The sequence below is a fragment of the Columba livia genome, chromosome Z (assembly GCF_036013475.1).
Source record: "Columba livia isolate bColLiv1 breed racing homer chromosome Z, bColLiv1.pat.W.v2, whole genome shotgun sequence".
Classification (NCBI taxonomy): Eukaryota; Metazoa; Chordata; class Aves; order Columbiformes; family Columbidae; genus Columba; species Columba livia.
Window position 1 is genome coordinate 19,581,187 of NC_088642.1, and position 16,787 is coordinate 19,597,973.

Genomic DNA, 16,787 nt, shown 5'->3' on the forward strand with positions numbered 1-16,787 from the left:
AGCTGCCAAGGGGTCCTTGCTGGAGTTACTCAGTGGCTCAGATACTTTTTGCCCAAGTAGCTTCTCCAAAAATAATGGAGGTCCTTGGGGAAGACTTCCATCTGTCCCCCACCAGCTGGGAATGTGGTCTGTCTAGTTAAACTGCTGTGCCTCCTGGGACTCTTCCCACTGGCCATGAGGACTCCTGCTCTGGGAGGAGAGAATCCACAAAGGGCCATCTAGTGTCTGAGTCACGGAGTACCGGACAGGCAGGTTCTAGTGTATCCGTAGGGAGCAATACTCAGTATTAGGCCTAGACAGTAGCCTCTTTGTGAAGCACACATAGAGACTCGAAGATCTTGCTAGCAGCATCTTGTCTCTTCTGTTCTTTCCTTTAGCAGTGAAAACTGTGTCCAGTGCATGACTGAAATAAAATGTGCTTGTTTTACTTTGCCTACCAGGCCTTTAACATGATCTTGGCTTTGATTTCCTAATGAAAAATGCATGTGTGAGTCAATACTCACGTATCTGGGGTACTGACAGGAGCCATCCTGGTAAATGCTTGTGCTGTCATCCCCATCTCCCATACAGCTGCTGTAACCAAAAATTCCAGCCCAGATAATTTAAGGAACAGGAACAAACTTACTCCTTAAGGAAAGCTACATGCCCTTTAGCAGAAACTAATAGTAAACCACAAATGTGAGTCTAGAGGCTGGCTCTAGCTTCCCATTGTTGTCCCTGAGTCCAAGAAGACCTTTGTATAAGCAAGGTAAACCTTTATTTGGCTAAGATAAACGAATCTTGGAACCAGCAAACCTAGTAGAAGCAGCATATATTGTAGAAGACATCTTATCAAGCTATTTATTCTTCCCTGTGAGCAACTATATTTGATTTACTAGAACATTTTTCTCCAGAATTGCTGTGGTTTTCAGCTGCAAGCCATTGGAAAGCTTCTTTACCAACCTTTCTCGAATTAAAACGTATCCTAACGGTTGCATGGGAATTTGGCATGTCTCAGTGTCTCAGGGACTCCAGAAATGACCTGCGCTTCCAGAACTCCAGAGGGTTTTTCCAAAGAAATAAGTTATTTTAAATCTTCGATTATTTTCTGATGTGTGGGTGACATTTGTAGGCAGACTGTTCCTCAGGGAGACTATATAAACCAGCAGAGGGTCAGTGAAAGTTTATTGTGTGGACTTTGTTGCAAGCCCTGGGCTTTGAAGTCTGTTTTCTCTCACTCTGCTTCACTGCTCCTTAGGAGACACCTCAGCCCTGGCTGTTCCTGTAAAAGGAGCTCTGAACTGGTCACACAGCTTGTAAATTGGCACATCTTGTGCCTCTGGATACGCTGGAGAACATGCTGGGGACATTAGCTGAAGCATCCAGAATCCTGGTTTGTGATTTACTGTTGCCATATGAGGAATGCTTACCCTGAATCTATTGCCCTGAAATCACCCCTGGTAGCAGCTGCAAGAAGTTTATTGAGAAATGGATGCAAGACAGCAAAAATGCAGAATTGCATCTGAAATGTCCCTCTCCTCCTGTTCCCAATGAAGTGCCAGATATACTCTTCTGACACATGGTTTCTCAAGTCTGTCTTTATAAACTCTTTCTCAGGTTACCTTCCTCAGCAGGACCCCTTACCTGGGAGAACCTCTATAGCACTTTTCTTCTTTGGAGACCCCCAGTCACTCTGGGCAAACTGAATCTCTTTTCTCCCTTCTCCTGTGCCTACAATGAAATGTTTCCTTTCTTTACCTCTAAAAGTACTTACTTTCAATTTCCTCATGAGATAGTCACGATTGTGTTTGGAACCACTGCTCTCTCCTGATCCATGAGCAGAGATTTTATGTAGGATTTTGCTGCCATGGCAACTTTGCTGCATCTTAAATATTTCTTTCTTTATTTATTTACTTATTTTAAAACTCTTTTGAATAAATATTGCATTCTCTGGCAACAGAGAGGAATGCTGGGGTGGCTGAAACGTCAGTTTTCTCTTCATGCTTGTAACAGCAAGGTGGAAGTTACTACCGCTCTGCCTTCCCAGCGGAACCTGCTGCTAACGACGCAGCGCTCTCTGCTGTCGTGAGCACCGACACATTTCAAACGCGAGTCCAGCAGAGCATGTTGACTTTCTGCACAACACGGCATTTTTTCTTTTTGGCTGTGCAGCATTTTTGGTTTCCAGCTGTTTGGAGAAGTGTGCTCAAGCTCTTCCAACGCTCTCCCCTTCAGTCACGTGTAAGGCAGCAAGGCACGGGCACCAGATGTACAGTTTTCTCTGAGAAGCAGGATAGATGCATGGAAAGTCAGTCCCTTCTCTTCATCTTTCCCTTCAGCTTTTCTCCCAGCCCATTTGCAGTAACATTTCATGTAACATTAATTAACACCTGGCCCAAAGCATTGCAACCTCAACCTCCTCAGTCACTTGGCACTTCTATTTATTTGTCTTTTTTTTTTGTGGAGCACTGCAGTTGCTGCATGGGTGGCAAATGATGTACTGGACTAGGTCTTCTCTCTGCACAAAACAGAGCATTTTTCTTCATTTTCCCACACTATCTTCACAGTGTGAAGTTGGCTGGGTTACTACTTGATGTAACTTTTCTTTCCATTTTAATTTAGCTTTGATTTGTAGCTATCTAAGGGCCTTCCTCATTTTATTTCTTCAGTTGGACTGATTTAATCAGTTCTGTTCTTTCTGATACCTTCCCCTACACACACTTTCTTCTCTCTTCCTAAAGTTGTAATTCACTCAAAGACTACTTTTCACTGGAAAAATGCAGCTATTGATGTGATTGACCACCAAAGGGAAAAAGGCTGGGGAAGGGCAGGCCTTTTCCTGCTAAAATGTGTGGGCCCCTGGTTCCATGAAAGACCACAAAATGACAATGAACTTAAAACAGGACACATTGTCAGAAACAATATATTTGGGAATGAAAATTTGTGGAGTGACAACCAGCAACAAGCTGTTTGCTCCATATGATAAATAAAGGGAAAGTCATGTACAAGTTCTGTTTAATGTATTTATCCATGATCTGGATGCAGGAATTGAATGCACCAGTGGCAAGTTTGCTGATGATCCAGTCTGTGAGGTGCTGTTGACTCTCTTGAGGGACATGTTGCCTTGAAGAGAGATCTGGATAGACTGGAGCACTGGACAATGATTAATGGGATGAAATTTAACAACTCCAAATGCTGGATTCTGCACCCAGCACAGCGCAATGCTGGACACCAGTACAGACTGGGAGAGGAGTGGCTGGAGAGCAGCCCTGCAGAAAGAGACCTGGGGGTGCTGGCTGACAGCAGCTCAACATGATGAGCAGCCAAGAGGGAAACCCCATCCTGGGGAGCACCAAACATGGGATAACCAGTGGTCAGAAGAGGATCAGAGAATCCTGCTGGATTCAGCGTTGGTGCAGCCTCACCTTGAGCACTGTGTGCAGCTCTGGGACCATCACTTAATGAGCAGGTGAAGGTCCTTGAATGTGTCCAGATGAGGGCAAGAAAGCTGGTGGAAAGCATGAAGGGATGTCCTGTGAGGAATGGCTGAGGACTTTGAACTTGTTTAGTTTGGAGAAAAGGAGGCTGAGGGGGGACCTCATTGCTCTTTACAGCTTCCTGAGGAGGGGATGTGGAGAGGGAGGTGCTGAGCTCTTCTCCCTGGGATCCAGTGACAGGACACATGGGAAACGTTCAAAGCTACATCAGGGAGGTTCAGACTGGACATGAGACAGCATTTCTTTACCAAGAAGGTGGTCATGCACTAGAACAGGCTTCCTGGTGGTCGATGCCCCGAGCCTGTCAGTGCTTAAGGGGCATTTGGACAAGGCCCTTAAAAACCTGCTGTAACTTCTCTGTCAGTCCTGAAACGATCAGGCAATTGGAGTAGATGATCATTCTAGGTTCTTCCAACTGAAATATTCTATTGCTATTCTATTCCCTCTCCACTTACAAAACACACTTTAAAAAATTACTGAAGTTACTGGGAGAAATTGAGATGGCATTTAATTATCATATGCTCTTAAATGTGTCATGCACACTCCATTGCTGATACCACAACGCTTTCTTCATGATTATCCCACCTTCGTTAAGTTTCGCTATACTAGAAACACTCTGGATCACACTGGCTCAAATTTGTAAAAGCACCTGCACTTTCCTCTCATGTGTTAAGTACATCATAGTTACCTAAACAGTGCCACGCTAGATGTCCCAAGTCATACTGAGCTATCGACACGGCACTGGCAGCCATGGGCCTGGGCCTCTGAGAAACCCGTCCCCTTTTGGGGCAGCATGCACCCCAGAAACAGGTAAAATGACAGTAAACCCAAGTATACAGGCACCTTCATCTCACTCATATTGTTCTCACGTGCATTATTAGCAGTGCAGCTCAGCTCACTGTGTTGGTAAGAAAACATTAACTTGTGTAACCAGCAGACTATGGCAAATTTAGAGTTATGCCAGCACTGAAGCCTGTGATAATGTTGTCTTATATATTTTCGGCAGAACTTCCTAATTATATATGCATACAATTAACACAAACATGATGCAGCATGCCGAAAATGAAAGAAAAAGCTTACATAAAGAGCAAGGTCTGTGATTCTCATGTAGAAATAAGAGGCTTTTTGTCTCCCTTTTAAAGCTAAAGTAACCTTTTGCTGTAGAAAAAGTGTTTTGTTTTCTCTTGGTCAGTTATTCCATTCTGTAATCTCAGATTTTTAAATACAGAGAGACTTCAAAAATCCACAGAGGTTTCTTGATGTCATTTTATGTTTCTCTGGATTTAGGATGTCAGCCTGAACTAGGATTGATATAGACAACATGTGAAAGAATTGAAGCTAGGCTGAGCCTTGAAAAGCTGATAGGCTTTAAACTACCCTGTGATAAATGAATCACTGGCTTCAGAATAAATATTCATGGCCATGGCTTTGCAAAATAGCTTAAGAAAGCACACGTATTAAAGATGACAAGCCTTAATGATGACCCTTGCTAAGGCAGATACGTTAAGGCTATGATAAATGGGGAAGTGTGCACTGTAAGGGATAAAATCCCAGCAACAGCTGCCAGTCATGTACCAGTGAAAAACAACAGCCTCTACCCTGTGAGGAACTTTACACTTGTCAATAATTATTAGGGCAGTGTTTCTTAAAATGCAAACTGTAAAACATCAGAATGCAGTTCAATAAACAACAGCAAAATTATCTTAGTACTCAGAATCTAGATACACATTTTCATAATCCAAGTTAGAAAGCAGAACAAAATGTGAGAATACAAATTAACAGATATTTACAGAATGAAACCTGATTTTTATTTGGATGTAAATCAAAACCATTGGGATAACTCTGTAGATGACACTCCTTGGATTTTTTTCCTCCCCAAGACTAGATATCTCTTTAATTTTAAAGAGGCTGAGAAACACCACATTGAAGGAAAAAAGGACTGTTGAGAAGATTCATAAAAGAATGTCTCAGGAGAAATTTAATTTGCTAGCCTTCTTGGCTAGAAAGGGCTTCAGCTTACACCTGATGTCTCAGGAGAAATTTAATTTGCTAGCCTTTTTGGCTAGAGAGGGCTTCAGCTTACAGCTGTCAGAGGAAAAAAAAAAAACAAACCAACAAACAGAAGGAAAAGAGGTGTTTTTGTTCAATCTGTCACTGTTCTTTGTAAACCTACTATGGAAATGGAAAAAAACAGATCGCAGATTGTGCCTACTACTTCTTCCCCCCCCACCTTATTAATGCTATACTATTAAAATCCACTTGGGTAGTTCAAACAAGTCTTAATTGTTTAATAAATAAATAAATTCAGCATTGCGTGAATTCTTAACAGACTAATGACCAGCAGATATTCAACCAGCAAAAAGAATGTTAAATATGCACACAAACTGTTGTAGAACTATTTAAAGTTGATTCCAACTCTCAGAAAGTTGCTAGGTACAGCTGCTTTAAGTACTATTAAATCACTTCTAAGTAGTGAAATAAGCCTAGAGACAGAAGCAGCAAATAAACCCATCACATTCAATAGCTCTGTAAGTTTAACAGCTCGCCTAGAATTTTGTAATAGGGCAAGAAGTTGATGGACTATGTCCAACAGACTTTAATTTCCAGCAATACCTCTGTACTGGAGTCCATGCGAAACCACAGCGCTCAGAGACAGGACACACTCATAAACTAGGAAGACAAGTGAAAGTTTGAAAAAAGCTTCAAAACAGCACAGCTCACACTTTCACAAACCGTTCTGCTAAGGTGAGCACTGAGGGGAAAACTATTGCTGTGTACATTTCTCTTTTGTGTATGATGACCATGGTGTCTGGGATTTTGAGATTTAGTACACACTTTGCTGGATAAAAGAGCCAAACACTGCTGATTAGTAAACCACTAGCATTACCAGAACACAAGACAAGAAAATTATTACTTGTTCATAAATTGATTACTTTGTCTTGGTTTTGTCTTCTTAAGTGAACAATGTAATCTTTAGAATCAAAGATAGCTCTGCACTTTTTACAACCTGTTTTTCCATTCTTCTTAGATTAACAAGAATCAGAAGTCACCTAAAACTGCTCATTAAAATGGGCAGGAAAACTGGAAACAAACTGCAAATTCACTCTTCACCACGCAGCACAAAATTCATGGTCACAGCTTCATGTTTAATGTGGAATCACGTTACGTATACAATATTTCAAAAGATCCAGAAACTGGTTAAGAGTTAAAGGCCAGTAGAACAAAAATACAGGAAATCCAAAACACATCTTTGACTTTTTTGAATCCTAAATTTTAGGGTCACATGCCTGAACAGACAAGTTTGTTTTATGAGGAAAGAAACTTTGGTATGGAGTTGAACAAGCCACATGAATAGCACCTGTAGCTTTCAAAATAAATAGTAATGGCTAACTAGACATCATGGCAGCAAAATATCCTCTTAAAGAAAGACTAAGAGCAAGCATATGCTTGGAGCTATGAATCAAGACTGGACAACAGAAACAAGTGTATTTTTTTTTAAAATAACTTTAAAGCGTTTCTGCTTTCTATGTTTCTGATGCTGAAATTAGTAAGAAACCACTCTTACAATGAGAAAGCTCTCCTTTTATTTGGTAACCACTAATAACCACTCTCTTAAAAATTGCACTCTTGATGCATGAAGAACATTGTATTAATTTTTTTCTTCAAGTCTTCAGACACCCTCTATTTTTCTAAAATATTGTATTTTTATTCTATAGGCCCATGCTGTTAGCAGTACAAGTTGCAAACAGAAATATCCCCTTACTCCAAGAGTTACATATTAAGAAGGTCAAAGATAAATTTGACCTCAAAATGGAACAAAAACATTTTTTAATAAACAGTACCAGAAATAACAAATGATCTTTGTAATGTGTGATAGTCTCCTACAGCCATTGATAAAGTAATTACCAGAATGTTAGTCTATGTTAATCTGTGGTTTATGGGTTTGCAACAAAGCACAATACACACTGATCGGAATGAGTGAAACTTCCGTTTCCAGTGTATAATGAATTTTAGTCATTTAATAAATTTTAGCTTTTATCTGTGTATTCCACTGTAGTGCTGTGACAACAAATCACACCTGTGTACCAGAGCATACATCAACAGTATGATGTAACTTTTACTTACACCACTGCTATATTTAGCTTTTTGAAAGAGACATAAGCATACACTATGGCCACATCAAATAATTTTCTGGGATTTTTTTTTTTTATAACCTTCACTTTTTCAGTAATACTTCACTTTTTAAATTTGAATCATTGAAAAATATCACGGAAAGTTTATAAAGGAATAGCTATCAGGAATAACCTCACAGGCACTGATATGACGAACATTTATTTTAAGGGCTGAGAGGCATTAATATCTTACTGACAAAGTTGACTGAAAAGAATAACTAACTTTGTCTAAATGGGAAATGCCCGCTTTTGCTTGTATGTTGAGAAAAGAAATTCAGAAAGTTATTTTTTGGCCTTCCTATGTCACAAAGTCAATCATACAAAGATCTACGCATTTTACCTAAATTATAGTTTTAAAAGCTCTTCTATGAAAAACAAAAAAACATCATGCAAAACTTTGATCAATTATACAGCTGCTGTAAAACTGTTGCAAGACCATACTGTATATATTAGCTTTTATACTGCTAATGCACAACTAACAGCAAACTTGATTAGATTAACACAAATTTGTCTTAATTACACCGTTATATCACACTAAGGAGACAAGTGCCACAAGATTGGCAAAAACATTTAATTCTGAGCACTCAAATGGCAGGATAATTATGTGTTGTAACCCCTTCACATTTAGAAATAAAATATAATCCTGCAGTCTCACTTTACAAAAAAAAACAAACCAAAACTTCTGTAAGATATTAATTGGAAGGGAAACAGTTTATACTATCTAAACCAAAGTAACTTATAAAGCTAGTGTCAAGGGCAAACAAAAAACTTCTAAATAAAAAGGCAAAATACACATAGCAACAAAAGCACAAATGCTGCATTAAATACAGTAAAGATAAGAAGACAACGCACTTGTTAACAAAAAAAGATCAAAATCAAAGAAGAAAAGTTACTGAAGTTAGCAACACATTGAAAGAAATGCAATGAGGGAAAACTATTTTTTCCTGTGAGAGAGTTTCCATTTGCAGTCTCTCCATCCATAATTTGTCTGGTATAGTACATCCATTAAAATATTCAGAATCACACAGAAGAGCTAGGTTGTTCTCTTCCAAATGTAATTCCCAAGTTGGTTTTGGATGTTTTAAACAGACACTATTATGAATGAAGTAAAAGCAAGGCAACAAATGGACTTTTTATCACCTTTGACATTAGCACTGATGACAAGCATTTTTAAAAGTTATCATAATCTTTTTTGTCTTTTTTTCCTTCTGCTTCAAATCCATCAACCCCATCACTGTCCCTTCTTCTTTTACGATTATTATGGATGTTGAAGCGTTGATTCATCTGTGGTAAAGGATCCATTCCTAAAACTTTGTGTATTTGACGGAATGCAAGGAGTCTCAGTGCAAACTAGAAAAAGGGTAGAAAGAAGGAACTTCTGTTAGAAACAAATGTAAATTTTGAGTACTTTGTCGAACAATTAATGAAGAACATTAGCGCTGTATGATATTATCCTTAGCTCTTGTTATCCCCTCTTCCATCCCCCAATGAAGTAAACACAATAAAATGCGTATGTCACATTTGCTGCTTCGGTACAAAGTCCATGAACTTAGCTTTAAAATAACATACATGTGTTTTAGCTGCTGGACTTGCACTGAAGTAGCCAAAGCTTGCCAGGGAAAGTTGTGTCCACCATCTAGCTCCATTAAACAAAACAAAACAACCAACCAACTAACAACAATAATGAAAAATGAATCACTAAACAAAAACCACCTCAAAAAACAGCCATCAAATTTAGTTACTTCACATATATATTTCCTTACCTGTGCACTCGAAGTAATATCCTCTCGTTGCTGATCTGTCATTACAGCAAGTGTATCAAAAGGATCTTTTTCACAAGGGTCCAAAAGGCCAGGACCACCTACAATGGTTATACTAATTAGCAGCACATCTCCACCTTATTTCAAACAAGATTAGAGATTTTTAATTAGTTAAAATAAATATACAGACACTGGTCAAATGCAACTTGCCTTTAAGGATGATTCCTGAAGATATACACTCAAAAACTCTTCTCAGTGCATCCCCAGGACTCTGAGGTCCAGTAGCGCTGCTAATCGCTTTTTCCACAAGCAACTCCATAGCCTAGAGCAACAATAAGAAAATTCAGCCACTTTAGAAGACGGATTAAAACAGAAAATACTGCTGCTGTTGTTCAACACAGAACTTTTGAATTTGGAGTTTTGGAGAATATTATACATTCTAGAACACTTTCAGTTAAAATGGAAGAAAATCAGATATTTTATAAAGATGAATAAAAAGAAACCTGGTGCAAGATTAACATTGAGTACTGATGCGCTCCTTCTCATCACAAGATGTTCAAAAGTTTTGGAGAAATGTGTACAGTAGTAGCCTACATATGCAGGTAGACAAGTTGTACAGCCATTTTTTAAAGAGAGTATGAAACACCGTAGGTCACCTTAATCTGTCAGCAACATGAATAAGCAACACACAGTGTATAAAATGAAATTAACACAATGCTACAGAAAGTAATCTTTTTTCTACAAGAAACTTAGAGCATCAAAAATTTAACTTTTAACGTTTAAGTGGTTACTAGTTCAGCAGCACGTTCTCTCATGGATATAGGCTAACACTAACTCAGATGTTAAACAAGTGCAAAGAAACCTGTATGATAAACAAGTTTCTAAAATTGATACATTGTTTGATATTAGTTAAAATAGCTTAAACAATTAACTATATTACAAATATTGGGATTACTTTCTGTGAATATTTCCATTGTTTACTTTTATTAGACACTATTTTTTCCAGAAAAACCTACAGAAGATATTTGCAAAAGTAAAGAATAGTGTTTTCTCCTACCCCAGCTTCAAATGGATGTTTCAGTACTACCCCTTTGGCAAGTTTAATCCTCCAGCAAGTCTCTTTTGGCTTTTGGTGTTTTTTTTTTGAGGAGCTTGTTTTTTCATCCTCCCCATCCAGTTTACAGTTGTTCAGCTGTTGCCTTTTATTTTTACTTTCCCGGCGTAAAGGCCTATTCTGATGCATGCAAATAACTACAGGCAGTGTTGATTACAATCCTACACTAAGGGAGCCATTCTTCCTTATTTTAGCTCCATTTAACTGATAAATGTCAGTTCTTGAGCATGGTATTTCCATACTCCCATTGTATCACTCAGGATTTAGTAACAGTAATTTAGTTATTTTCAAGTATGAAGCAAAATACAGCAGAAAAGGAAAAAAAAAGTAGATAATGTTTTTTGCATTTCTTGAAGTCTAGCTCTTTTGGATCCTCATACAATACACTAAAGTCTACAACTTAATCCTACGAAAATGTGAATTATGATGCCCTCGTGTTTATGTGTACAAAGGATGGATTTCAAGTTTGAAAAATCAAACTTGAATAATAGTTCATTCTAACTTGTAGGAACTTGTCAAAATTATTCTAATTTAATTTTTATTTTTAGGTATGTAAAGAGGGTGCTACTAGGGTCCTATTATCATCTATTTTTACAGCTACTTAGGATCTTTTTGAAAAGCTCTGGCATCTCTTTGGTTTGTAACATGCTTCCAGCCCGCAGGTTAGGAGAAGTTATGTATCAAGAAAAATACATTTTTTTTAATCTATGAAATTCCATCTGTGACTGGCAGAAATTACATATACGTGGAATCACCATTTTCATTCTGTCATTGTTTTTATCAGTAAGACTTTGCCAGCGGGCCAGAAGAACAGCTGACTACATAGACTTCAATGTTGATCTATGTCACTGACAATGCACCAGGTATGAGGAACAAATCAGGAAATCACTTCTGCAGAGAACTGAGACACAGCTCGGCCTGGCACTCTGCTTCATTACCTCCCTTCCCTTTTGGATGTGCCTTAGATAATGTAAGAAACAAGAAACAGCATTCCTTGTCCTTCACCCAGGTACCTGCTGTGTGTTGCAATAGTTCTAAGGATGCTTTTCTGAAAGTATACCAGGGTTTATTCCTTGGCAACTCAGTATCAAAATGATGTTGAGAGGGCATTTACGTACCTTCTCTTAAGCTATATCTGTACAGTGTATCTTTCATGAAATGCAGCACAGAAACTGTCTTTTTTCTTTTTTACTTTAAATATTTAAAACCCAGAAATAACTGCTCCACAGTTTTTTCTAGAAGCCATAAATATTATCAGAAGTAATTTAATAAAATTGTCTGCAAGCTTAGCACAATTGTAAAGCATTTCTCACTGAAATAATGCTAATGGGTCACACTGTCTTGACAATGTTAACACTCTTCTTGCCAAAACTGAAAAGGAAGCAACACAGTGCAACTGGACCTGGACTATGAAACAAAACAGTCAGAGCTAAGTTTACTTCCACACGATCCATGTTTCAGAGATTTTGTTTCAGACTGACTTTGTCTAGTCCACAGATTGAACTTCTGTTGATGTTTGGAGCATGTGTTGCACTTCTGGAGAGCATCGTTTAAGATAGTGTCCTGGTTTTGTTAAAAACAAGTTTCTCTTTCAGTGAATTTTGCCTGTCAGCTAAAGCCTTCATATTAACTGCATTTTCCTGGAGCACCAGACACATGTTTTGGTAAACCTAGCAATGGAATGCAAACTTATTGATAAGCACAGATGGACATCTCGCGAGAGGGGCAACGAGAAACAAGTGAGCAAGAAACTGACCAACTGTGTATAACATCCCATTCACGTGAATACTTCATATAAAAGTGGGAGATCACGAGGATCTCGTCCCTTTTTCCTTAAGGCCGACATTAGGAGAGGACCTTGCTAGTCATCCCTGCAAACTGAGGCCTAGTGAGAGACTGAATCCAGCTCCGGCTGGCTGCAGAGTCCAATCCAGGACTTCGGGTGCCGGCTCTGCAGTTGCTGAGACTTTCAAGATTGGTTTTGTATATTTTGTATTATTTTCTCTATTCTTATTAGTAGCATTAGTAAAACATCTTTAATTTTTTCCAACTCTCTTCACTCTGTCCTTCTTTTCCTCCCAATCGCCTGTCCTGAGTGGAAAAGGGGGAAGAGGGAGGGGAAAGTGGCGGGGGGGGGAGAGGGGGTTAACAATACATCTGCCAGGGTTTTATTGTCACCCCGCAATCTTAACCCTCGACAGACAGTCAATGCAAAAGGAATGCTCCAAGAATATTTGTCTGTAAGAGAGATAACCCAGTACAATCCAGTGATTTAAGTGACACTGACTCAAATGCTAGTGGTGACACATCCATGGACAGCACTGAAGTACTGTAGTATTTCACCTTGTGGAAGGGACACATGAATGAACACAGGAATTACTATTACTGTGATTTGTTCTTTCAAGTAGCCTTTCTGTTATCATAGAACTATCTGGGCACGGTTGACATTATTTTAAATAATTTTTGGGAAACCCCAAGCAATTTAGAGTAGGTGGTTAGAAAAAAATTAATTATTTTATACAAAATAATGGAAAATACAAAAGATTAAATCTAGAATATGAATGATACCCACAGAGAAAATGAAAGAACAAGAAAATTCCTTTTGGGAAAAAAAATAATTCCAGTTCCAAATGACACAACCTCAGAAAATTAAATTTTTAGAGGCACTCTGGATTATATGTTGGGAAAAAAAGAAAGAACGAAAAAACATAAACCAAACCCTAAATTACTTTTTGAAAAAGTTGACATCTAAAAACTGTACTAACACTTCCCTATGTTTTACTTGCAGCACCACGTGTATTAAAAAGACTCATTCAACAGAATATTACTCACCCAGCTCGGAAAATCAGACCAAGTTGGAACTCGCTGACAGAGGTCACGAAGAATACGTATGATAATCACACAGGACTGCAGACCATTAGCTCTAGCCTTGAGAGCAATACAAAATCAAGTTAATTAATCCCAGCCCCTTTAGCAAATAGGGCTTGTTGAAAGACTAAAACACCACTGTTCAATGGAAGCTCAGATGCAAGACTGAAACAAATAATTCTACAACTTTATTCCATGAGCCGCCATTTACAGCAGTATTTTATACAGGGTTAGTAATTTAAGGTGGTAGAAGTCAAAGTGCACAGGTTATACAAGAATAACGTTTCTTGATCCCCTGTACACTTTGACCTATGTTCACTTGTAACAATAAATACAGTATCTTTCTATATTAGAAATGAAAAGGATAAAGTAAAGATCTAAGAAATAGGTATAGAGACTGAAAGGTCAAGGGAATCTGTTTGGTTTCTTTATTGTGCCTTTGCCAGAACGCAAAGTCACTAAACCAAACAGTTGCTTCTCACCTTTCATTCCCTACACTTAACGCACTTAAAGAAATAGGAAACGAAGTCTTAAATCTAAACACAAAGCTTTAAACACATATTCCATTATTTAAAGCGAAGTTACTCTGCAGCCTTATGGAATATATAACAAATATACAACACATGATCACCCCAAGCGAGTCAAGCTTTCAGCATCGCCTTCTCAATGACCAGGAAAAAAAAATCACGTCAAATGAGCAATAACTGCATAAAGCAGTTCCTCCATACTCAACCTTCTACATTTAAATTTAGGGACCAGAAAAATATTAAGTATTATTAGCATGAACAACACTGAGTGTTTTCACATAATTAAACATTTATATTGCAACTGAACTAATCTCTCATAAGGCTACAAGAAGAAAGTAAAATGATGTTCCGAACCTGGAACCACTTAGCGTGGCGTAGAGCAGCCAGAGCGTCAAGGCATTTTTGCCTGTCCAAGACGTCCGGTGGGTCTTTCACCATACCCGAGGTTACATCTAAAATGGATTGAATTGGCAAAATGCAGTGAGGAATGGGTGTTTGACCAGGTGAGCAAGACACTTCCTTAAAGTAGCTTCAATGTCACACATGCCATTTAAAGTTTAAACCCTTGAACAACAAATGTAAATGTTCAAAAAAAGCCATTCAATTAGGATTAGGGCATCAACCCCGTGTGAAGATCAACAGTGTATAACACTTTTATTTTCAAATGCACTGCAGATTATGCAATGCGTGGTACTTCTTTATTTAAGCTAACACTGGAAAAACATGTATCACCTAAAATTAAATACTGAAGGAAGGATGGTTGGACACAGTGCACCAGCACAGAGAACACAAGACAGAAGTAACACAAAAATCCACTTTAACCAAGTAGAAACATTCAAACTTAGTTTCTTGTCAATTTTAATGGTCACGTGTTATTTGGGACCTATTCTGAAAACTAAGTATAACAAATCTTAAAAGCACTGGATGTTTAGTGATGTTATTTTTATCATACCTTAAACTTGAGATTATTTTGCTTGAAAAACCTGAATAAAGAAACATGAAGTGTTCTTCAATATTAGAGAGTTCTATTACTTTCTAGTACCCTCTCTCTTACTCATATAAATAAAATTCCTCAACCCATAATATATGTGCTTCAATATAATTTAGGATGCAAAGAAGCATCTGAAAAGGGACTGTTTTACTTAAGATTCAGCAGGAAAAAGAAAAGCAAGGAATAGTATAAAAGACAAAGCAGAACATGTGAAAGACAAAGAAAATATAGTAGAGCTTGCATATTTAAATGTTCAGAAGAAGACTTAATTACCAAGCCAATTGCTTTGTTAGCAAAGAGATCAACAGGCCCTTTTGGAAGTGGTTTTCCAAATGGAACTGGAACCACTGAACAATGTTAAATGGTATCCTTGGGTTACTTAAAAACTGTACTGATATAATGCAGTGATCAACTTTAAAAGTTGTTTCACTAATTATGAAAACGGCTGTTGTGGGTAGTAACAAAGTATATTGGTAGCATAACTGATGGTAAGCAGAAGAGATAAGATGAAACAAAAAGCCCTCACTCAATGGTACTCATTTCACAGGAGGTGGCTTTAGGGAACAACACAATTTACTCCAGCAAGATATAAATCTATGTAAATCAGAGAATTAAAAAAAAAATATTGAGACTCATGAAACATGCTTGCAAGGACAAGCTGTCAGGGATGTTGCAGAAAGACAGCTCTGAAACCATCTATTTCACACAAATGTAAAATAAATAGTAGGATACTTTATTATACAAAGAGCTAAAAAGCCATGCATGAACATGGTGGTACAATTCCACAATATCTGAAGTACTACATTCATATTTGAGCATTTTTATAGGATAGTCCCATTGCTCTGCACAGGGCTGAAAGTGGGAAGACTTCAAGATAAGAAGGAAGCTGAGAAGAACACAGCTATCTTCTCACACAACTTACGGATTATATGTTAAAGTGGAAAGATTAAAAACTGCACTAACGAGGCATTTACAGAGCAAATGAAGACATTTAGAACAGTATTTTCTTTTTAAAAAAAACAAACCAAACCCAAGCCTATACAAGAGACGTGCCAGGTAAGATAACTGATGAAACAAGTACAATCTGGATATTAGAGACAAGGAGAACATCCAGAAAAAACCCACAGCAGGAAAAAAGTGGCAAAGTAAGGTTGAGAAATTAAAAATAAAAATAGGGGTTGCTGGGCCTAGCAGCCTCATCAGTTAATTATTTACATTCTTCTGAAACTAATATGCAAATAGGTGACTTCAAACTTCAATTTGGAAAACAATTTTACTACAAAGAATTACAGTTTAAATGCACAGAAGAGAATCTTCGTGCTGGAAATATCAATTTAAAATGTGCTACTAGCAGATATCACATCAATATCCTTGAAACTTAGAAAGACTCTGAAAGCCATAAGTTGCCAAGGCACCTATTGCACTGAGAATACATTGACCGAAAAAATGTTTCAAGGAAACCCTTGTAATATTTAATCTGTGGATTTTTGTATCTGTTTCGTATTTCAGGATTAACCCCTTAAAGACTATTTGACTAAATTCAGATGCCTAACATACCACCCTGTTAAGCTAAGACAAAAACTGAATTAATTTACAAAACACAAGCACAAATTCTTAACCTATGTAACTTAATTTATTACTGGCCTAAATATAAGGGGTTAATCTTCAGTTAGACATGCTGTGTCCACACTACCTCTTTGTTAAAAGTTAACAGGTATATCAATTTCAGTAAGTTTTATTATGGGAAACACATTTTACCCAGTCAACTATTTCAAGACTAGTGTGAACACTGCTTAATTCTAGGAGAGAGACAAAGATGAAAAGAAAAAAAAAAAAAAAAAGAAAAAAAAAAGGAAAAAAAGAAAACGACACACAAAGT

General features: G+C 37.7%; 1 protein-coding gene across 4 annotated transcripts in view; it reads right to left on the reverse strand.

Annotated features, from left to right (window-relative positions):
* Nucleotides 1–6,601: 6,601 nt before the first annotated feature.
* The window catches only part of ZFR (zinc finger RNA binding protein), a 47,392-nt gene continuing 37,206 nt past the window's right edge, over nucleotides 6,602–16,787 (reverse strand). For 2 of the 4 annotated variants that reach the window (XM_065047510.1, XM_065047509.1), the window contains exons 16-20: nucleotides 14,272–14,369; nucleotides 13,355–13,450; nucleotides 9,619–9,730; nucleotides 9,412–9,509; nucleotides 6,602–8,998 (exon numbers count right to left, since the gene is read on the reverse strand). In XM_065047510.1, coding sequence (XP_064903582.1) covers nucleotides 8,819–8,998; nucleotides 9,412–9,509; nucleotides 9,619–9,730; nucleotides 13,355–13,450; nucleotides 14,272–14,369 — 584 coding nt within the window. In that variant the 3' untranslated portion in view covers nucleotides 6,602–8,818. The remainder of the gene's footprint in view (nucleotides 8,999–9,411; nucleotides 9,510–9,618; nucleotides 9,731–13,354; nucleotides 13,451–14,271; nucleotides 14,370–16,787) is intronic. The other 2 variants (XR_010469259.1, XR_010469258.1) reach the window with 2 other exon arrangements.